Source organism: Ovis canadensis, chromosome 1, assembly GCF_042477335.2.
Source record: "Ovis canadensis isolate MfBH-ARS-UI-01 breed Bighorn chromosome 1, ARS-UI_OviCan_v2, whole genome shotgun sequence".
In the NCBI taxonomy this organism is placed as follows: domain Eukaryota; kingdom Metazoa; phylum Chordata; class Mammalia; order Artiodactyla; family Bovidae; genus Ovis; species Ovis canadensis.
The window spans coordinates 266,771,248-266,795,810 of NC_091245.1; the positions used below are offsets into that span (position 1 = coordinate 266,771,248).

Sequence of the window (24,563 nt, forward strand, 5' to 3'; positions counted from 1 at the left end):
GGTTTAGTTGCCCCGTGGCATGCGGGACCTTAGGTCCCCAACCAGGGATGGAACCCGTGTCCCCTGCATTAGAAGGGTGAATACTTAACCACTGGATCACCAGGAAGTGTCTCAATGCTGTCCTCAACCAGTCCCGAAACAAGTATCCTGCCACCTGGACTCTCCTTATAGATATTGAAGAGTAACAGTCTGCATTAAGTAATTTATTCTGAAAAGCTGGGCTGCATATATGCCTTCAATTTAAAAACAACAAACTAAGGCTGAGAGTAATTTTTTGAACAATTACTTTGTATGTTCTAAGACACAGATAAGTTGATTTACCTGATAAAGAATTCAAAGTAATGTTAATAAAAATGCTCACTTAACACAAAAGAGTGGATGACTACAGAGAACTTGGACAAACAGAAAACTATAAGAAAGTAGCCAACAGAAGTCTCAAAGTTGAAGAGTGCAGTAACTGAAATGAAAAATATACTAGAGGGACTCAACAGCAGGCTAGATGAACAGAAGAGAGATCAGTGGTTAGTTAGGGCAGAGGAACTCATAAAAACACAGCAGCAAAAAAGACAAAAGAACTTCTAAAAGTGAAGATAACTTAAGGGACCCACGGGACAACCTCAAGTAGAATAACAGTCATGTTATAAGGGTCCAAGAAGGAAGGGAAAGAGAGAGGAAGGGGCAGAAATCTTATTTGAAGAAATACTGGCTGTAAGATTCCCCAACCTGGGAAATAAAGCAGACATCAGACTCAGGAATCCCAGAAAGACCCAAACAAGATGAACCCAAAGAGACCCACACCAAGACACAGTGTAATTAAAATGTCAAAAGTTAGACAATCTCAAGAACAGCAAGAGAAAAACAACTTGCTGTATATTATTGTTGTTGTTTAGGTCACAAAGTCATGTCTGACTCTTGTAACCCATGGACTGTAGTCCACCAGACTTCTCTGTCCATAGGATTCCCCAGGCAAGAATACTAGAGTGGGTTGCCATTTCCTCCTCCAGGGGATCTTCCCAACCCAGGGATCAAACCCACATCCCCTGCATTGGCAGGCAGATTCTTTGCCACTGAGCCACCTGGAAAGCTGTTTCATAATGGTTTGGCAAAAAAAAAAAAAAAAAAATGGGGTTTTTCCATAAGATGTTATAAGGGAGCCACCACAAGACTTTGAGATGATTTCCTAGCAGAAACACTGCAGGCCAGAGGGACTAAAATTAAAAAAAAGAAACAAAACACTTCCATCCAAGAACACTACCCACCAAGATTATCATTCAGAATCAAAGAAGAAGCATTTCCCAAACAAGCAAAAGCTAAAAAAATTTAATCATCACTAAACTGGCCCTACAAGAAAAATCAAATGGATTTCTTCAAGGTGAAAAGAAAGGGCACCAATTAGTAGCAGAAAACATACAAAAGTAAAAATCTTATTGGGAAAGGTTAACAGGTGCTGGGGAAGACTCTTGAAAATCCCTTGGACAGCAAGGATATTATACCAGTCAATCATAAAGGAAATCAGTCCTGAATATTCACTGGAAGGACTGATGCTGAAGCTCCAATGCTTTGGCCACGTGATGCAAAGAGCCAGCTCACTGGAAAAGACCCCGAAGCTGGTAAAGACTGAAGGCAAAAGGAGAAGGGGGCAGCAGAGAATGAGATGATCAGTTAGCATCATCGACTCAACAGACATAAATCTGAGCAAACTCTGAGAGACAGTGAAAGAGAGGGGAGCCTAGCATGCTATAGTCTGTGGGGTTGCAAAGAGTCAGATATGACTTAGCAACCAAACAACGAAAAGGTTAAGTATATAATAAAGCAGATTATCACTTATAAATCTAGTATAAAGGGCAAAAGGCAAAAGTTGTTTTAAAAAAAAACCTATAACTACATTTAATTAAGGGGTACACAAAATACAAAGGTGTAAAATGTGACATCAAAAATTTAAAGCATGTGCTGGAGAGTGAAAACACAGAATTTTACTTTTAAATTTTTAAAATATTTACTTATTTGGCTGTGCCAGATTCTTCTTCAGTCTTTGTTGCAGCATGCAGGATCTTTAGTTGCAGCATGAAAACTCTTAGCTGTGGCATGTGGGATCTGGTTCCCCAACTAGGGATAGAACCTGGGCCCCCTGCACTGGGAGCATGGAGTCTTAGTCACTGGACCACCAGGGAAGTCCCCAGAGTTTTAGAATGTGTTCAGACTTAACTTGTTATCAACTTAAAACAGATTAACTTAAAAAATATATATATATATTTATATATATAAATATATAGCTGTTATATATATATATATATATATAAGCTGTTTTTTATATATATATATATATATATATATATATATATATATATATATATACATAAGCTGTTACATGTGAGCCTCACGTAACCACAAGGCAAAACCTATAGTTCAGTTTAGTCGCTCAGCCATGTCCAACTCTTTGTGATCCCATGAACTGCAGCACGCCAGGCCTCCCTGTCTGTTACCAACTCCTAGAGTTTACCCAAACTCATGTCCATTGAGTTGGTGATGCCATCCAACCATCTCATCCTCTGTCGTCCCCTTCTCCTCAGGCCCTCAATCTTTGCCAGCATCAGGGTCTTTTCCAATGACTCAGTTCTTCCCATCAGGTGGCCAAAGTATTGGAGTTTCAGCTTCAACATCAGTCCTTCCAATCCACCCTAAAGGAACCCAGGACTGATCTCCTTTAGGGTGGACTGGTTGTACTTCCTTGCAGTCCAAGGGACTCTCAAGAGTCTTCTCTAACACCACAGTTCAAAAGCATCAATTCTTCGGTGCTCAGCTTTCTTTATAGTCCAACTCTCACATACATATATGGTTACTGGAAAAACCATAGCCTTGACTAGATGGGCCTTTGTTGGCAAAGTAATGTCTCTGCTTTTCAATATGCTGTCTAGATTGGTCGTAACTTTCCTTCCAAGGTGTAAGCGTCTTTTAATTTCATGGCTTCAGTCACCATCTGCAGTGATTTTGGAGCCCCCCAAAAATAAAGTCTGACACTGTTTCTACTGTTCCCCCACCTATTTCCTATGAAGTGATGGGACCAGATGCCATGATCTTCGTTTTCTGAATGTTGAGCTTTAAGCCAACTTTCTCACTCTCCTCTTTCACTTTCATCAAGAGGCTCTTCAGTTCTTCTTCACTTTCTGCCATAAGGGTGGTATCATCTGCATATCTGAGGTGATTGATATTTCTCCCAGCAATCTTGATTCCAGCTTGTGCTTCCTCCAGGCCAGGACTTCATATGAGGTACTCTGCATGTAAGTTAAACAAACAGGGTGACAATATACAGCCTTGACGTACTCCTTTTCCTATTTGGAACCAGTCTGTTTTTCCATGTCCAGTTCTAACTGTTGCTTCCTGACCTGCATATAGGTTTCTCAAGAGGCAGGTCAGGTGGTCTGGTATTCCCATCTCTTTCAGAATTTCCCAGTTTATTCTGACCAACACAGTCAAAGGCTTTGGCATGGTCAATAAAGCAGAAAGAGATGTTTTTCTGGGACTCTCTTGCTTTTTTGAGGATCCAGTGGATGTTGGCAATTTGATCTCTGGTTCCTCTGCCTTTTCTAAAACCAGCTTGAACATCTGGAAGTTCACGGTTCAGGTATTGCTAAAGCCTGGCTTGAAGAATTTTGAGCATTACTTTACTAGCGTGTGAGATGAGTGCAATTGTGCGGTAGTTTGAGCATTCTTTGGCATTGCCTTTCTTTGGGATCGGAATAAAAACTGACTTTTCCAGTCCTGTGGCCACTGCTGAGTTTTCCAAATTGGCTGACATATTAAGTGCAGCACCTTCACAGCATCATCTTTTAGGATCTGAAATAGCTCAACTGGAATTCCATCACCTCCACTAGCTTTGTTCGTAATGATGCTTCCTAAGGCCCACTTGACTTCATTCCAGGATGTCTGGCTCTAGGTGACACCATCGTGATCATCTGAGTCATGAAGATCTTTTTTGTACAGTTCTTCTGTGTATTCTTGCCACCTCTTCTTAATATCTTCTGCTTCTGTTAGGTCCATACCATTTCTGTCCTTTATTGAGCCCATCTTTGCATGAAAAGTTCCCTTGGTATCTCTAATTTTCTTGAAGAGATCTCTAGTCTTTCCCATTCTATTGTTTTCCTCTATTTCTTTGCATTGATCACTGAGGAAGGCTTTCTTATCTCTCCTTGCTATTCTTTGGAACTCTGCATTCAAATGGGAATACAGAGTTCTGTATTCTGTATATCTTTTCTTTTCTGCTTTGCTTTTCACTTCTCTTCTTTTCACAGCTATTTGTAAGGCCTCCCCAGACAGCCATTTTGCTTTTTTGCATTTCTTTTTCCCTGTCTCCTGTAAATGTCACAAACCTCCGTCCATAGTTCATCAGGCACTCTGTCTATCAGGTCTAGTCCCTTAAATCTATTTCTCACTTCCATTAAATAAGGGATTTGATTTAGGTCATACCTGATGACCTAGCCATCTAGTGGTTTTCCCCACTTTCTTCAATTTAAGTCTGAATTTGGCAATAAGGAGTTCATGTTCTGAACCACGGTCAGCTCCCAGTCTTATAGTAGACACATCAAAAACAATGGGAAAGAAATCTAAGCATAACACTACAGAAAGTCTTTAAATCATAAGGGAAGAAAGCAAGTAAAGTAAAAATTGCAGAGAAACTGCAAGACAGTTGAAAACAGTGAACACAATGGCAATAAGTACGTATCTATGAATAATTACATTAAATGTAAACGGACTAGATGCTTCAATTGTAAGACAGAGGGGCTGAATGGATAAAAAACCACTCATATCTATATGCTGCATATAAGAGACTCACCTCAGACATAAAAACACACATAAGACTGAAAGTGAAGGGATGGAAAAAGATTTTTCATGCAGATGGAAACCAAAAGAAAGTTGGGATAGCTAACTCCATCAGACAAAATGGACTTTAAAGCAAAGACTAATAAAAGACAAAATTGAGCATTAAATAATGATAAAGAGGTTGATCTAACCAAGAAGATGTAACATTTGTAAACATTCATGCACCGAACATAGGTACTTAACAGACCCAAAGGGAGAAACTAATAGCAATACAAAAATAGTAGAACTTTAGCAACTCAATTACATCAGCAGACTGATCATCCAGTCCAGTCCAGTCCAGTCCAGTTCAGTAGCTCAGTCGTGTCCTACTCTTTGCGACCCCATGAATTGCAGCACGCCAGGCCACCCTGTCCATTACCAACTCCCGGAGTTCACTCAGGCTCACGTCCATCGAGCCAGTGATGCCATCCAGCCATCTCATCCTCTGTCGTCCCCTTCTCCTCCTGCCCCCAATCCCTCCCAGCATCAGAGTCTTGAGAGTTGGACTGTGAAGAAAGCTGAGCGCCGAAGAATTGATGCTTTTCAACTGTGGTGTTGGAGAAGACTCTTGAGAGTCCCTTGGACTGCAAGGAGATCCAACCAATCCATTCTGAAGGAGATCAGTGCTGGGATTTCTTTGGAAGGAATGATGCTAAAGCTGAAACTCTAGTACTTTGGCCACCTCATGCGAAGATCATCCAGACAGAACACTTATAAGCAAATTTTGGCCTTAAATGACACATTACACCATATGATGGACTTAGTATATACAGAACTTTCCATTCAAAAGCAGCAGCACATTCTTCTCAAGCACACAGCGAACATTCTCCAGGATATATCACAATGTAGGCCACCAAAAAGCCTTGGTAAATTTAAGGAGACTGAAGACATATCAAGCGTCTTTTCTGACCACAATGGTATGAAGATAGAAATCAATTACATGACGAAAACTGGAAAAATTACAAATATATGGTGATTAAACAACATACTCTTGGACAACCAATGAGTCAACAAATAAATCAAAGGAGAAATAAAAAAGAAATACCCTGAGACAAATGAAAATGGAAACACAACCTACCAAAATCTCTGGAATATGCTAAAAGCAGTTCTAAGAAGTAAGTTCATTGTGATACAGCCCAACCTCAAGATACAATAAATACCTCAAGCAATCTAACTTCACACCTGAAGGAACCAGAACAAGAACAAACAAAACCCAGAGTTAATAGAAGGAAGGAAACTGTAAAGATCAGAGTGGAAATAAATGAAATAGAGACTAAAACAGAGAAACTAAGAGCTGTTTCTGTGAAAAGATAAAATTGACAAACCTTTAGGTAAGCTCACTAAGCAAAAAAGAGAGAAGGCCCAAATAAATTCAGATATGAAAAGAGAGAAATTGCAACTGATACCAAAGAAATACAAAGGATCATAAGACTATTGATGATTATATGCCAACAAATTAGACGTTAGGATTGGCCCAATTTAAAAGAAATGGGTAAATTCCTAGAAACATACAATCTTCCAAGACAGAATTATAAAGAAACAGAAAACCTGAATAGACTGATTCCTAGTACGGACACTGAACAGTAATCAAAAAAACTCCCAATGAACAAAAGTCCGGTACCAGACAGCTTCACTGGTGAATTATGCCAAACACTCAAAGAAAATCTGATACCAATCCTTCTCAAACTCTTCCAAAAAACTGAAATTGGGGAATGTTCTCAAACTTATTTTACAAGGTAAGTATTACCCTGGTATCAAAACCAGACAAGAGAACAACAACAAAAAGAAATTACAGGCCAATATACTGAGATGGTTAGATGGCATCACCAACTCAATGAACGTGAATCTGAACAAACTCCAGGAGATAGTAGAGGACAAGGAAGCTTGGCATGCTGTAGTCCATGGGGATGCAAAGAGTCAGATATCACTTAGCAACTGAGTAACAACAACATCCAGCAGCCATGAAATTAAAAGACACTTGCTCCTTGGAAGGAAAGCTATGAAAATCCTAGAGAGTGTATTAAAATGCAGAGACATCACTCTGCCAACAAAGATCCATACAGTCAAAGCTATGGTTTTCCAGTAGTCATGTACAGATGTGAGAGTTGGACCATAAAGAAGGCTGAGGGCCAAACAATTGATGCTTCTGAACTGTAGTGCTGGAGAAGATTTTTGAGAGTTCCTTGGACAGCAAGGAAATCAAACCAGTCAATCCCAAAGGAAATTAATCCCTGAATATTCATTGGAAGGACTGATGCTAAGGCTGAGGCTCCAACACTTTGGCCACCTGATGCGAAAAGCCAACTCATTGGAAAAGAAGATCCTGATGCTGGGAAAGATTGAAGGCGGGGTGGCAGAGAATGAGATGATTAGATAGCATCTCCTCAATGGACATACATTTGAGCAAACTCTGAGAGATAGTGGAAGACAGAGGAGCCTGGAGTGCTACAGTCCATGGGGTCACAAAGAGCCAGACGCAACTTAGCAACTGAACAACAATCCCTGAACACAGATGCAAAAACCCTCAACAAAACATCAGCACACCAAATTCAACAAGAATAAAAAGATCATGCACCATGATCAAGTGGGATTTATTCTAATATGCCAAGGACAGTTCAAAATCCATGAATCAGTCAATGTGATATACCACATTATCAAATGGAAGAATAGAAATCATATGACCATCTTGATAGGTGCATAAAAAGTATCTGAAAACAATCCAACATTTATCATAAAAACTCTCAACAAAGTGGGCATGGTCAGAACATTTGTTGTTGTTTAGTCCTTAAGTCATGGTCTGACTATTTCGCAACACCATAAACTATAGCCTGCCAAGCTTCTCTCCTCTGTCCATGGGATTTCGCAGGCAAGAATACAGAAATGGGTTACCTTTTCTTTCTCTAGAGATCTTCCCGACCCAGGGATCAAACCCACATCTCCTATGTTGAAGGCGGATTCTTCACCTCTGAGCCACAGGGTACTTCAACACTACAAAGGCCACAAGGCCAGTTACCATCATACTTGACAGCAAAAAAATTAAAACCTTTCCCCTTAATATTAGGAAGAAGGCTCCCACTCTTGCCACTGTTATTCAACAGAGTATTGAAAGTCCTAGCCAGAGCAATCAGGTGGAAAAAGAAAGAAAAGGCATCCAAATTGGAAAGGAAAAAACAAAACTATCATTATTTGCAGACAACATGATTTTATATACAGAGAAAACCCTAGACCATATGATACAACGACTTCAATTTAAGTACAGACCCAAAAGATTTGACAGCAGGAACTCAAACAGATACATGCACACCAACATTCACTGCATCACTCACTACAGCCAAAGGTTAAAGCAAGTGTCCATCAACAGACAAATGGGTAAACAAAACGTGTGACCAAGACGTAACGGAGTATTAGGCACGACGGAAAGGAATGCAGTCCTGACACAGGCTAGAACATGGACGGACGCTGCATTGCTAAGTGAGATAAGCCAGACCCAGAAGGACAAATATTTGACTCCATTTATACGAGGTACTTGAGAAGTCAAACTCAGACAGACCGAAGTAGAACAGAGGATAGATACTGGGGCTGGGAGCAGGGGAGATGGAAGATGATGCGTTACTATTCAGTGGGTACAGAGTTCCTGTCTGGGTCAATAAAAAGTTCTGGCAATGTTCAGTGGAGATGGTTACATAACACCGTGAATATATTTACTACCACTGAATTCTACACTTAGAAATGGGTTAAATGGTAAATTTTATGTGCACCATCTACATTTCTGTGGTGAATTTTACAACAATTCAAAAAAAACTTGAAGGACTACAAATAACAACAAAGAACACAGCAAGAGTCTTCACCGTGTGACACGCACTAGCACAGTCGTTCGACATCTGGACACAGACTTGAGTGTGCACCTTCTCAGAGCAGAGAGAGCGCTGTGGGCCATAAGGACAGACCTTTCCTTCCTCACCTAAGTCTGGACTTAAGAAGTATCCAGAGACTTTTCAGTGGGTCATTCATCGCACCTTCTGAGGCTGCCCTGTCCCCACAGAATGCTGCATCCTATCCCGTGTCAAACACTGTACCAGGGTCTAGGTCAGAGAACCTACGTTTGTTAGCTGTCTAAGCATCTACTTCCTGAAAGAAGAGCAAAACAGTGCAAACTTCAACTTCAGAACTTCTCAGAAAATCAGTACGCCTACAAAAGTACTGATCAGCCTTTCCACTTGTATTAATATCATGGCAGTACAGCTACAGTGTAATGGCCACATTTACAACTTTCATTAAAAACCCTCCTTGCCTGTGGTCTGACTACAGGCCTTGGCTGATTTCCTTCAAGCCCCAGACTTGTGATGCTATGCTTAATACTCTAATTAATTTTAAAGGCCTCTGGAATAAGTGAAAGACATGGGGCTGTAAAAGGATCCGGGATGAGACTAACTCAATACACCATTATGCTCATCCCAATTCATGCCCCACACAGACACACTGACCCGCACCCTAACAGGATGGGCTCCTCTCAAACCTCTGAGAACGCAGAGCAGTCTGGGTGGCAAGAGGCCTTCCCTGATCACCGGCTGAGGGTTGGAGGGAGACTAGAGAGGCGGTGAGGTCTGCTGTGGGCCTGGCAGCTTTCACGCCTTTACAAACAAACTGACAGCACCAAGGAGAAGAAGTTCCTTGACGTAATAAATAGACAAGGAATTATTTAAAGCTTTAATTTAAAAAAACAGATACCATTCTACTGCTGTTGTTTCTGACTTTAAAATTCACAAGCAACCTCAGACACTGCCACGTATATACTTCAATGAATACTTTTTAAAATGAGTTTTCTAAAAAATAAAATGAGTTTTCTTTAGATCTTTAGATATTAAAAAAAAAAAAAAAGATTCCATGTTTTCCCCTTGAACTTCGTAAGAAAAGTAGAAATATTAGAAAGGCTAGTCACTCCTGAAAATTGGCCTTATCACTTTTCCTGTGATATACACTCAAAATATGTATTTGACATGTTTCTTTCTGAGGGAGTTTTCATAAGAACCCTTGCTATCTTTAGCACTTTAAAATTTGGAGGAAAAAAAAACGTATCCTTCTTAATCACATTCATCTACTAATTAGCAAAACTACATGACAGTCACGGGCTTGGCCCAGTTCCATTTTTCTCTATATGCCACCAATCCCATTTTTGGCAGGAAAAAGACCTTGCATTTCTAGAGACAGCACAACTAATTACAACTAGTTTATCTCCCATTACCTTATCAAGCAAATAACCAAAATGAAAATGATACTATGCTAGAAAAAGAACAAAAACACATCGTCCTCAATTTTATTTGCCAGTCATCAGGGCCCACAGCACCACACAGCACAGATGGACCAATGTCTGCCTCCGTGAATTTTAAATTGCCTTTTACAACTTTTCTCTGCTTTTGATGAGCCAGGTTCCACAATATGTCAGCTTGTGAAATTCAAGCAACTGTGTATATATATAAGCTCCTTCATTCAGACTCAGCCATAAACTGCACAAAGCCTGTAAAATCTGCTTAAAAGGAAAATGAAGTTATTCCAAACTGCCACGCACACAGAAACAGCATACACATGTGCTCGGGGCTGCCGCGGGAAAGGACGCTAGTCTGTGTTTATGCAACTGCAGAACTCCCAGAGCCCACGGGCCTGCGGCATCATCCTGAGGGACACAGCACACGCTGCCGTGACTCTAAGGAGCGACAGAGGGGACTCTGCTCACATATAGCAGCACCCACGAGAAACAGAGAGTGTCCTCCTCTGTTCTCTGTCACAGGACCAGATGCAGCTGAGAAGGACACACACCTGTGCACATCATTTAAAGAACTTCAAGCGACTGTGTGAAGGCCTGTTCCATGATAATGTTATATGAAAAACTGGATCCCTGACTTTATAGCCAAAGGGCCCAGAACAACGCAAGGAGAGTTTTTTCTCCAGCCACGTATATGCATTGTAATATGCAACTTCCTAATACCAAGTTTATAATACTTCAGAAAACAACGGTTATAGCACATCAATGATTCTTCTGGCTTTATTTATTCAAAAACAAAAGAGGCAAAAAAAATACAGAACTAAAATGTCCAATGTCATTTGAAATAATAGGTTCACCAAAGGTTGGAAGGTAAACGTGAACTGGGGGGATTAATTATAATCATGAGAATGAATTGTTTTTCAAAACATGTATCTCAGGAAAATGCTGACCAATGGGGTAGGTGGTTATTTAACCTCCCGCTTTTAGAGGGAGCCAACAGGTCTCAGAGTCTCCTAGGCAGCAGGAGCCACTCTGAGAAGGCCCTCTTTGGCTGCAGCTGACATGGGCCTTTCTGGAAGGACAGATCCTTCCTCAGGCTCCCCTTTTGGCAAGGTTAAACAACCACCCACAAGAATTTTTACTTCCAAGAGGAAGTCCTGTAGATACATATCAATTCACACCCATTGCTAGTCATCACATCTGCATGTGTAACGGGGCACATGGCTGGTGACTCTGGAGGACAAAGTGGGGACCCGGGGAGAAGATGGTGCACGAGCGCCCCTACACATCACGCTCCAGAGCACGCAGGTCCTCCAGGAGCTCCTGGGCCACGGTCTGCAGGTGGGGATTGCGGCTCTTGGCCATAGCCAGGATGCGCTGCAGGGGCAAGGAGCTCCGGAACTCAGCGGCTGACCTGGAGAAGACTTCTGGCTCCAGCACCACAGACTGGACGAGGCGCAGCACGTGGAGACACACCTCTGCGTCGGGATCTGGGGAAGAGGTAATGCTCCGGTTAGAATAAAACCTTCCAAGGGGACCCTGGGCAGAAGCCACCCTCAGGGCCTCCTGGTCTTTTGGAACGATGGATTGGACAGTTTACTGAACTACAAACTGACCCAAAATGGTGTCACTTCTTGACGTAAAAACTGAGCTCACGAAAGGCACATGAAAACAGTATCTTCTACTTATTAATGTTCCACCTTCAACTATTACTCACAAGTATGTAATTTTAAAATGCTGAACTAAAAAATATGAGGGCTTTTCATGTAGTCTGCTGTAATTCTGTTCACTTATATGAGTGCTTTAAAGCACTCACTTTCATTTACTTCACTTTCACTCCAAGTTCAGCCAACCGAGAGACCACATACTGACGAGGCATCCCTCAGGCCACTGAGCTCTGCGAAGTCATGGCTACAACACTCAAGCTGCCTTCCGTTTTCCATGGGAGGCTCCCTGGAGTTACAGAGCCGGCAGCCATGGACCACAGCAGGCAAGTGGAAGCAGCCGGACAGGAACAAGAGCCCCAAGCAAGCTGTAACCCGGACACCACGGATCCCCTTCTCACCGTGGCTCTCCAATGGGAACGTTAAACATGCCACGCAGTTATTTCTTCATTAGACTCTGTAATAGGAACCAGACTCAAAATCTGTACCTCTTTCCTAGCACTACACTTTAAAAACCTTTAAGCTGTAAGTGGATTGAAGAGAGTAGACTAAACAAGCGCTCAGTGGGTACTGCCATGGAACGCACACACACACAGACACAGACACAGACACACACACACACACACAACCCATACCTCCCTCCCCACTGCCCTGCCCCGAGCCCTTCTGTACTGAACAAAAGCATCGAGACACATTAAGACTGCTGTGCTGGGAGGCAGAAACCTCCCTGGGTCCAGACCGTGAAATCCTTCTGTCTGGGGGGACGGGAAGGAAACTCTCTGGCACAAAAACAACCAAAGACACAGCAGAGCGGCTGCCACGGGAAGGAGGACAGGATCTCTGTGAAGGCGCCCACTCGGATGGAGGCGTAAGAGGGAGCTCCCTCCACTCACCCCATGACCTGCAGTGGCCCAGCAAACACCCAGCAGCCAAGGAGAGCAGTCTACGGCAGGGAGCAAAAGCACGGAAGGGGACCCCTCTGGGACACAGACCAAAGGGAAGGCCCTCAGCTGAGGCTGGAGACTGCTCTGGCCACTCAGTCCGCACCGTCAGCACAGGAAGGAGACGTTCTGAAAGCAGCAGTGCAGAGGCAACCACAGCAATGAACCCCAAGCCCAGCCCAGCCCCGACACCACCACCCCAGCAGAACAGGACCTGTAAATTTACCTCATTCTCTCCTGCAGAGGCTGGCATGCAGGCCAGAGTCAGCCCATGTTTCCACACAGGCTGTGAGTTAAGGGTGTCTGTTACCTTTTTAAAGGGTTATTTTAAAAGAAAACAAACAGAAGAATAATATACAACAGAAACCACACGTGATTCTCAAAGTTCAAAATAGTTACCAGCTAGCTCACTACAGGAAAAGCCTACTGACCTCCACTCTACTGCCCTACACACAAGGCCCACCATTCATTCAGAAATTATAGTGACAAAGCAAGGGGAATAAAACTGCACTGAAGTAATAATCAACAGAACCAGACTCAGAGATAACCTAGATGTAGAAACAACTAGAAAAGGAATTTGAAATAAATATGATCAATAGATGGGAAAACACTGTTTTAGGACTCTTGCAACATACTTGAAGCAGTACATTATTATGCAAAGATTTTTAATGTTTTAATTTAAAATCAACTCTGATTAACTAATACAGTTAATAATAATTCAGTTCAATTTAGTTCAGTCACTCAGTCATGTTTGACTCTTTGGAACGCCATGGACTGCAGCATGCCAGACTTCCCTGTCTATCACCAACTCCTGGAACTTGCTCAAACTCACGTCCATTGAATCGGTGATGCCATCCAACCATCTCATCCTCTGTTGTCCCCTTCTCCTCCTGCCCTCAGTCTTTCCTTTCCCAGCATCAGGGTCTTTTCCAATGAGTCAGTTCTTCCCATCAGGTGGCCAAAGTACTGGAGCTTCAGTTTCAGCATCGGTCCTTCCAATAAATATTCAAGACTGATTTCCTTTAGGATTGACTGGTTTGATCTCCTTGCAGTCCAAGGAACTCTCAAGAGTATTCTCCAACACCACAGTTCAAAAGCAGCAATTCTTTGCCGTTCAGCCTGTTTCAACTCTCATATTCATGACATGACTACTGGAAAAACCATAGCTTTGACTATACAGACCTTTGTCAGCAAAGTAATGCCTCTGCTAGGTTGGTCATAGCTTTTCGTCCAAGGAATAAGCATCTTTTAATTTCATGGCTGCAGTCACCATGTGCAGTGGTTCTGGAGCCCAAGAAAATAAAGTCTCACTGTTTCCCCATCTATTTGCCATGAAGTGACAGGACCAATGCCATGATCTTCGTTTTTTGAATGTTGAGTTTTAAGTCAGCTTTTTCACTCTCCTCTTTCACTTCCATCAAGAGGATCTTTACTTCCTCTTTGCTTTCTGCCATAAGGGTAGTATCATCTGCATTATCTGAAGTTATTGATATTTCTCCCAGCAATCTTGATTCCAGCTTGTGCTTCATCAAGCCTGGCATTTCATATGATGTAATCTCAATTAAAGAGCGTATTATAAACCCTAGGGCAAATCCTAAAAAAAAAACCCAAAACTTTAAAATGTAAATGATAAGAGAACAGTGCAGATAGAATAGTAAATACCCAATCCAACAGCAGACAAAAAGAGGGAAAAGAAACAACTAGAAGTATTTATGTATTTCTGTATAAATTAGCTGAAAACTGTATAAACACATTGATTAAAAGATAGAGATACACAGGATGAATCAGGAGATTGGGACTGACATATTTTGTTGTTGTTCAGTCGCTCAATCATGTCTGACTCCGTATAAAACAGATAACTAATGAGAATCTATAGCACAGGGAACTCTACTCAGTGCTCTGTAGACCTAAATGGAAAGGAAGTCTAAAAAAGGTGGATATATGCAGATGAATAAATGATTTACTATGCTGCACAGCAGAAACTAAACAGTGTAAAGCAACTGTACTCCAATAAAAAAGTTTTAAAAGATATAGAATGCATAAAACATCAAGACTCAATTATACATTATCTACAAGGCACCTAAAATAAAGACACAGGTAAAAAATGAAAGCATATAAAAAAACACGCCATGCAAACACTAATTAAAAGAAGCCTGCAAAGCCTGTATTATCAGACAATGTAGACTTCAGAACAAAAAATATTACCACGTGCTTAGGAAGGTCATTGTATAATTATAAAGAGGTCAGTGGATCAAAAAGACATAGCCGACTTAACTAGGTATGTATCTAACAACAGAGTTTCAAAAGAAACAAAGCAATATATGATAGATGCTGCTGCTGTTATTCAGGTGCCAAGTTGTACCTGACTCTTTGCCACCCCATGAACCACTGCACGCCAGGCCTCTCTGTCCTTCACCATCTCCCTGAGTTTGCTCAAACTCATGTCCATTGAGTCAGTGATGCCATCCAACCATCTCATCCTCTGTCGTCCCCTTCTCCTCCTGCCCTCAGTCTTTCCCAGCATCAGGATCTTTTCTAATAAGTCAGCTCTTCACATCAGGTGGCCAAAGTATTGGAGCTTCAGCATCAGTCCTTCCAATGAATATTCAGGACTGATTTCCTTTAGGATTGACTGGTTTGATCTCCTTGCAGTCCAAGGGAGTCTTATGAGTCATCTCCAGCACCATAGTTTGAAAGCATCAGTTCTTTGGTGCTCAGCCTTCTCTATGGTCCAACTCTCACATCCATACATGACTGCCGGAAAAACCATAGCTTTGACTATATGGACCTTTGCTGGCCAAGTGATCTCTCTGCTTTTGAATGCACTGCCTAGGTTTGTCATAGCTTTTCTTCCAAACAGCAAGCGCCTTTTAATGTCATGGCTGCAATCACCATCTGCAGTGATTTCAGAGCCCAAGAAAATAAGTCTCTCACTGTTTCCATTGTTTCCCCATCTATTTGCCACGAAGTGATGGGACAAGATGCCATGATCTTTGCTTTTTGAATGCTGAGTTTTAAGCCATTTTTTTCACTTTTTTTTACCTTTATCAAGAAGCTCTTTAGTTCCTCTTCCCTTTCTGCCATTAAAGTGGCATATTACATATGACAGATAACTAATTATAAATTAATTCACAATTAGAGTTGGAAATGTAATACTTTTATTTCCATTATTGATTTTTTAAAAGGAAGAAAGAAAATCAGTGAAGATACAGAATCCCTGAACAACAGTATCAACCAATTCGACCAAATACACATTCAAAAGAATTCAAAGTACGTTCTGTGATCACAAAGAATTAAGTTAAAAATACAGAAATACATACTAAGTAACAGAAAATATGTGAAAAAAAACTCCAAATATTATTCAGAATTTTTTCTAAATAATCTGTGGATCAAGAAGAAGTCATAAGGAAAACTAGGAATTATTGTGATTGAAATGAAAATAAAACACTTTATCATAATTTGTAGACAGAGTTAAATCACTGCTTATCAGGGGAAATTATAGCACTGAATGCTTGTGTTGGACAAGAACAAAGGTCTCAAATAAATTTCCTTACCTTTCACCTTAAAAAAATAGGCGGGGGGTGGGGGGGGACTTCCCTGGTGGTCCTGTGGTTAAGAATCTGCCTGCCAGTGCAGGGAACACAGCCAGGTTCAGTCCCTGCTCTGGGAAGAATCCATATGCCACGGGGCAACTAAGCCTGTGCACTGCAACTACTGAGCCCACAGGCTGCCAACTAACAAAGCCCAAGCTCTAGAGCCCATGCTCCCCAACAAGAGAAGCCACACAGTGAAGCCCATGAACCGCAAGAAAGAGCACTCCCTGCTCACTGCAACTAAAGAAAGCCCATGCACACCAACAAAGACCCAGCGCAGCCAAAAATAAGTATATTTTTAAATATAAAAGTAAAAAAATCAAACCAAAAACAAGCCAAGGGAAAGTAAAAATAAAGAATAGAAATCAAGACAAATGAGGACAAACAAAAAACTAGGGGAAAAAAAGTTAACCCCAAAGCTGACCCTGCTAAAAAGAAATCTACGAAACTGAAAAAATTCTAGCCAGGCCAAACAAGGAAAGGAGGGGAGAAGAAAAGACAGACACAGATTACAGGCGTTGGGAATGAAAGAGACTTCACTACAGACACAGATATTTAAGAAATAATAAGGGAATATGGGCTTCTCTGGTGGCTCAGACAGTAAAGAATCTGCCTGCAATGCAGGAGACCCAGGTTCAACCCCTGGGTTGAGACGATTCCCCTGGAGAAAAGAATGGCTATCCTCTCCAGTATTCCTGCTTGGAGAATTCCATGAGAGGAGCCTGGTAGGCTACCGTTCATGTGGTTGCAAAGAGTCAGACACGACTGAAGTGACTTGGCAGCAGCAGCAACAAAAGGTCTGACCACAGAATCTTGTTAAATCACAAGAATAGTTGAAATACAACTGGATTTTTAATCGCTCTCCATGACACTCTAATCTACTGAATGAAACAAAACCAACAGAAGGAAACCGGTGCCTCCATCAGTGTGGTTGCACGCAGCAGGAGAGGGTGGGGCCAGCAGCTGTTGGAGGGAACTGCCGGGTCTCCCTCCAGGACAGGCCTGGCCACACAGCCAGCCCAGAGCGTCTCCAGAGCACGCAGAACAGGAGAGGAGCCGTTCTGCCGAGCTCCAGAGCTCTCACACCAGAGCCTGCCCTCTACCGAGTGGTCACCTGTGAGGGCCACCACGCCAGCAGACACGCCACCATTGCTCAGAAGTGTCCAGAACGCTTCCTGCAGCTGCCTTCAGAGCCAGTCTGGGAGCCATTCCCAAACACCAGGGTCACTGCCTGAGACACTTCAGGATCCTAACACCTGGCGTGTACTGAGTCGGGCTGCTGACCACCCAGCCGCAGGCTCCCCTGCAAGCCCCTCAGCCAGGTCCTCTCCTCTCCCGGCCGGCAGGTTCTCCGACTGCTGCTCAGCTTACAGTGTCTGGCTACACGGTCTTCACAGGAGCTGGAGGACACCGTGCTCTCCGGGTTCCCTCCTCGCCTTCGTCCTGCCTCATCATGGTCCCTCTCTCTCCCTGCTTCCTCCTCCTCCTTTTCCTCTTGCATTGAAAACGCTGGTGCGGCCCAGGCCCAGCCTCAGACCCTCTCACTCCCTGGATGGTGTCCACTGCTGCAGCCGCACAGGCGTCCTACACCATGACGGCTCACAGGGTGGCCTCCAGCCCCGGCCTCTGCGTGGCTCAGCTCACAAATCCAACTGTGCCCTTCAATCTCCCTCTGAACATGGAACAGGCCTCCCGAATTTAACATGAGAAGAATTACTGTTTCTCCCAAGTCCCCCCAACAGCACCACCAGGGACAATTTATTGTTCGGTCACTCAGTCGTGCCTGACTCTTTGTGACCCCATGGACTGTTGTGTTCAACTCTGCAACCCCATGGATTGTCGCTCGCCAGGCTCTTCTGTCCATGGGATTTCCCAGGCAAGAATACTGGAATGGGTTGCCATTTCCTTCTCCAGGGAATCTTCCTGACCCAGGGATCAAACCTACATTTCCTGCATTGCAGGTGGATTCTTTACCACTGAGCCACCAGGGAAGCCCAGGGACCAACTACTCAGCCCCAAACCTAAGCATCAACCTGGCTTCCCCTCCCTCATATTCCCTTCCCTTCAAAATCGATCTTGAATCCAGTCACATCAATCACTGTTACCATCCCTGCTGTCCCCAGACTACCACGACCTTCTCACCCACACCCCGCGCCTGCCCCGATCCCCTTGCAGCAGCCAGATGGAGCCTGGAGACAGCCCCTCAGCCCAGGGCCACCCCTGCTCTGCCTGCAGAGGCCGCTCCAGCCCAGCGGGTCCCTGACATCCTCTCCTGACACTCCCCCACGCCTCTCTACCACACTGGCTGCTTTGCCCCCACGTCCTCACAGCCCAGGGCCACTGCACAGCCTTCCCGCACCACCCCTCATCACAGAGCTCTGACAGCTCTTCCTCCACCTCACTCGGGTCTCCACTGCCCAAAAAGCAGTCCCACTTGGCCCCGGGAGCCCTCTTACTACCCTGTCTTCACTGTACTAGAAGATTCCCACCACTCTGCTGGTTGCCAGGTCTCCCGAACCGAATGTAAGCTCCACGAGGGAAGAGCTTGGCCTGGTCACTTCTGAACCTCCAGTTCCCAGGCAGGACCGGCGCTCAGGGACACCTGTAAGACAGGTGCTGCTTGAGCGCTCCTGCCCATGGTGCCGGCCACCCTGGGGGCAGAGGAAGGCCCTCCCAACTCCTCAGTGAAGTCTGCAGAGGAGATGCCAAGCGCAGCAGTGTCCTTTATGGGAGACAAAATAAATACAGCCTCTAGTCTCTACTCTCTTACCTAGTTAGGGATTTTTTTTCAGTAAAGTAGTTGCAGGCCATTAACAAGTAACAGATGAGAAAGTACAAATACAAGTCTGTTGGTAATATTCGTCATGATACCCTAAGGAAGGAATGATCAGTCTTGGGGGTGGGACATCTGGAAAGGTTCCCTAGAGAATGCTTTCAAGTTGGATTTTGAAGATCTGGGAACATAAAGCATCTAATAATTTATTCTATTTCTCCTTTTTTCTTTCCAAAATCCAAAAAGATGTTATAATGTCAACCTTTACCAATTACAGGATGTGAGGATCTTGGCTCCTTCCATCAGCTCCTGTTTCTGGACTGCCCTCCAGCACAGACTCCACACTGCCCTCTTTCCAAATCACTTCTCAGCTTTCTCCATATCCTTAACACAATACTTCAGACAACAGATCACACACAGAGGGGAGTGGGAAAAGGTCACCTGGCCCAGCTAGGAACCTGCTCCTTTTCTAAAACACACTTGCACAGCAGATGGGTCAGCTCTGACACACACGCAGAGCCTGACTCACACCCAAATTAGTCCCACTTCAACACTCGTCGTAACACATTAAAATACGCAGATGTCAGTAACCATAACAGAAGTACGGCCGGAAAACACAGAATTCTCAGAATGGTGTATCATCTCTTAAATGGAGGTAACACACAATTTTCACATCTCAAAGTAAATGAAGGTTTAAACAATAACAACAGCATGGCCCAGGAGAGAACGTTCGCACAGGCTCAGGCGGGGAGTATGAAGTCAGAGGGCCAGGATGTGACCAGCACACAAGGTACCTTCCTAACTGCCCGGCCTTGGCCAGGAAGGACTTCTCACTCTCTCTGAGTCTCGGCCCCAGGACACAGGCCCATCTCAGAGGGTTTGAGAGGCATGTGAGATAATACATATAATAACCCCATGCTGGGTGGAGCAGGAGCCCCATAAACGTGGCTGCTAGACTCTGACTGGCTGCCGTGCTGCCTCCAGCTGTGACGATTATCACACAACTATGGCCTGTCAGGATTCAGGCATCTTACCTAAAAGAGATTCCAAGGGTTACCTTTCGGGATATTTCTCTGGGAAGTTTAGCTTATGGATAGTCCATCTGAAGCAAGAAGGTTTGTGCCAGCAGCGGTTTCCGTTTCCGGAGATGATGCCGCGTAGGGGGAAGCAGCGGCAGGGATGAGAAGACGAGGCTGGGGGCCGGACGCACAGATGGCCAGCTCCCAAGTGCTTCCTGAGGAGGAGCGCAGCCGCACCACACCCCCAGGGGAAGCAGAAAGCTACCAAATTCACTCCTGCTGTCATTTGCTTTGTTGAAATTGTGCCCTCACACAAAGAAGGAAAAATGCTGAAAGAAAAAAAAAGCAAAGGGCAGCAGTGACCCATAGGATAACACCAAACTGGTTGTTAGAGTCCTGGAAGGAGAGGGGTTGGAAGACATGAATGCACCGTGAAGATACAGCGGCCCCAAATACCGAAATGTGAGGTAAACCACAAACCTAGAGAGCTGCAACAAGGCTTGGCTTGTCTGACGCACCAAGATGTTTGAACCCCAGTGATAAAGAGAGACTCACATAAGGGAAAAGAGGAAAAACCACGTGAGGTGGAGGAAAGGTAAGAAGACTCCTGGTGAGCACACAGGAGGGCCAGAGGGCAGGGGCAATGTCTTCAAAGTAATGAAACTTGGAAGCCCACACCCAACAAAGTATCCTTTGAAAATCACGGCAAATAAACGCTTTGTAAGACAAACAGAAATGGAGAGAATTCTACCCCAGGCAAGCCTGCGCCCCAAGAAATGGTAAAAGTCCTTTAGGCAGGAGAATGCTACAGGTGGAAACTGAGATCCACACAAAGGCATGGGAGCGCCAGGAGTGGGCAATCACACACGCTTTTCTTCCTGTCTTTTCAATCTCTTTAAAAGGGAGCTGATTAAATCAAAATAATAAAAATGTATTTCTAGGTTTTCAACACACATATAACAATTTTAAGAGAACAGAAGAGGGAAAAGAAGTACACTGTTGACACTACACGTGAGCGGCTGGAAGGTGGACTGTGATAAGCTAAGTGCGTATATCTTATGCACCAGAGTAACCACTATAAGAAATACTTTTTAGAAAGAGAAGTAGCTAATGAGCCAGTAATGGAGATAAAATGGAATCAAACAAAACTACTAAATTCATCCAAAAAAAAGAAGGGTGAAAAAGAACAAAGAACAGATGTGAAAAGTAGAAAACAAATAGTAAAATGACACTTAAGACCCAAAGAAATTAATAATCAAATCAAACAAATTATCTAAACATTACAATTAAAAAGCAGAGATTTTTTAAATTAATTTAAAAAATTCAAGGCCCAACTATATGCTGTTTACAAGAAATCCACATTAAATATAAAGAAAAAGGCAGGTAAAAGAATGGAAATACATTTTTTTAACATTTTATATACATACAAGTGTATTTTATACATGTATGTTTTGCATATGTATTTAAATATACTAATACTAATCCCTGATGGCTCAGACAGTAAAGAACCCACCTGCAATGCAGGAGACCCAGGTTTGATCCCTGAGTTGGGAAGAGTCCCTGGAGAAGTGCATGGCAATCCACTCCAGTATTCTTGCTTGGAGAATTCCATAGACAGACCATGGGGTCGCAAAGAGTTGGATACGACTGAACGACTCTGTTAGTCAATACTAATCAAAAGAAAGACGCAGGGGCTATACTAGCCTCAAGTAAAGTAGCATTCAGAGGAAGGACTATTACCAGGGATAAGGAAGGACATTTTGAAATGATTAAAAGAAAACTCTATCTATTAACAGGACATAACCAACATAAATGTTTACATACTGAATAAGAGAGCTTCAAAACACATGAAGTGAAAACTGACAGAACGGAAAGAAAGTAAATCCACAGTCATGGTCAAAGATTTCAACATTCTTCTCTTGATATCTGATAGCAAAGTTAAAAATCAGTAAGGATATAGAAGACTAAACAACATATCAGCCAACCTGAAAGCTGCTGCTGTTGTTACTAACGCTTATAGAACACACCACCCCAAAACAATACTAGACGCAATCTTTATCAAGTGTGGTGGAACATTCACAAGATAGACCACATCTGGCACTAAAAGGCAAGTCTCCATAAATAAAAAAGGACTGGAACCAGACATGTACGTTCTCTTACCACAGTAGAATTAAATTGCAAATCTATACCAGAAACACATCTAAAAACCTCCAAATATTTGGAAATGTCAACTTAGCTTCGAACACGCACCATACAGCAAACATACTGAACAGTCAGTCGTGTGGCGTCACAACCCCCAGAGCCAGACACACCTGACCTGCTATACCTCATCCTGTGCTCCACCAGTCAGGCCAACAGACTTCTGTGTATATTCAAAACTACAGGTGCCTTAGCATTCTCTTCACTGTAGGTTACCCAGGGTCCTCAAGAGGCCACCAGACAGCACTGCAGACCCCAGAAGGCCCACGAGGTCCCACAGGCCACACCCCTTCCCTTCACTGCCTCTCCCTTCCATGGGCTCCCCCTCCCACCCCACCCCACCCCACCGCTCCCGGGGTGCACCCTCCACCTCCACCCCAGTCCTCCCACACAGCTTCGTCCCACAGCTCTCCAGGCCTGCCTTCCCAAGGAGTCCAGGACATCTGGATGCTGGTCTAACGGCCCTACTCAGAGTCTGGAAAGACCGCTGGCACAGCTCTCCTGCAGAGAAAGCACAGGTCAGGGCTCAGCGCTCCCCACCTCACCTCCCGGGCCGGCCGCCCGCCTGGTAATCAGCAGGTGCTCAACCGTGTCTAGAGACTGGATGAGTGAATCTGCAGGTGAGAGATTAAGGGGGTGAATGTGCTCTCCAAGCAGGTGCCTGCCACACGCCGCATGGGGAAGCAAAGCAGGTTCTGACCGGGGTTCCCCCACTTGCGAGCAGTGACTCCAGAGAAAAAACAGTTTCTGTGACACATTTATGCCCAAGGTGACAGATGGGGCAAACACAACCCGCTCTACACATGGCTGTGAGAGTCAGTCCCATGTGCGGTGGGCTCATGGCTCTGTAAACCGGCCATGTGGTGCATAGCCCAGAGGACACGGGTTCCCCAAGGACTGGTCCATAACGCTCTGCTCTCAAGTGAGGGAAATGAGGGAAACCCACACACTGAGGATAGACAGCCTAGGAACCTCAGTCAAAACATGAACAGAGAGCCAGGGACCTTGTAGTGACCTCCAGAGGCCAGACCCACGTCCCTCCTGCGCTGGACAAGAGCTGACGGAGCTCTTGTCAGACTGCAGGTGATGGCCGAGCACCACGTGGGGCACAGACCATGTGCCTGTAATGGCAGGCACCCTGGCAGACTGGCGGGGGAAAAGAGGGGCTGGCCAGGTTCCAGCAAAGAGGCAGGGTAAGGAGGGTCCTCACACAGGACGCAGGACCCACACGGGAGCAGAGCGCCACTAAAGGACGGGTGACCCCAGGCTTCCTGGCTCGCCTGCCTCTATGCTCCACACATCCTTCCCCTGCTCTCATGCCCACGGTTTCAGAGCAGCTCTGAGGTGGGCAGCTGGGCTTGCAAGGGACTCAGCAATTAGGAAGAAGGTGCTCTGGATGCAGACAAAGGCATCCCACGATGGCTGCCCTGAGGTCAGGCACTCCCCAAGCCCCTGCTCTGTAAGCTCCTTGGGCCCAGCTGGCCTCTGAGCAGACTGCCTCCAGCCAGCCTGCCCTGGAAAACATCACAGTCACCTCACTGTGCCCCTTTAGCCGACGAATCTATGTAGCACTTTAATTCGATAAAAACCAGTCCACCATCCTCTTATCTGGAGAAGGAAATGGCAACCCACACCGGTGTTCCTGCCTGGAGAATTCCATGGACAGAAGAGCTTAGTGGGCTACAGTCCATGGGGTCACAAAGAGTTGGACACAACTGAGCGACTAACATATCCTCTTATCAGTCAGTTGGCTGCCCCATACCTCCTGACTCTTCTCAAGACACCAGCAAATCGACAAGTTGGGTGTTTATCTTGGAAGCAACAGTCCTTATCATCTTTTTTAAAATTAAAGAAACCTTCTTCTGAACTGTGATAGAAACTGTGAATTAATCCTTTCCAACACCCCCCCACACACACAACCCCACACACACTCACACACCCCCAACAACACCCCACCATATACACCCACACCCACACACACCCCCTACACACACCCTTGAAGACCCCAGAGTTGCGAGACTCTCCTCTGCCTCCAGGAGGAAGCTGGCAATCTGCTGGACGGATCCTGGTTTCCCTGCTAGGAGACAGAGGCCCCCTTGGGAAGGCCAGGAACAGGCCACACCAGAGCTGCCCAGACTCCCTTCTCTCAGGGAGCGGCTAAGGGGCTAGCCTCTTCCACAAGCCTCTTATCCTCATCCATCAGAAGGCAAACAGAATGAAAACCACAATCACAGAAAACTAACCAAACTGATCACTT

At 44.3% G+C, this 24,563-nt stretch overlaps 1 protein-coding gene across 3 annotated transcripts in view; it reads right to left on the reverse strand.

Moving 5' to 3' along the window:
* Nucleotides 1-10,869: 10,869 nt before the first annotated feature.
* HSF2BP (heat shock transcription factor 2 binding protein) overlaps nucleotides 10,870-24,563 on the reverse strand; it is an 86,797-nt gene continuing 73,103 nt past the window's right edge. For all 3 annotated transcript variants that reach the window (XM_069566372.1, XM_069566361.1, XM_069566355.1), the window contains one exon: nucleotides 10,870-11,607. In XM_069566372.1, the coding sequence (XP_069422473.1) occupies nucleotides 11,399-11,607 (209 nt within the window). In that variant the 3' untranslated portion in view covers nucleotides 10,870-11,398. The remainder of the gene's footprint in view (nucleotides 11,608-24,563) is intronic.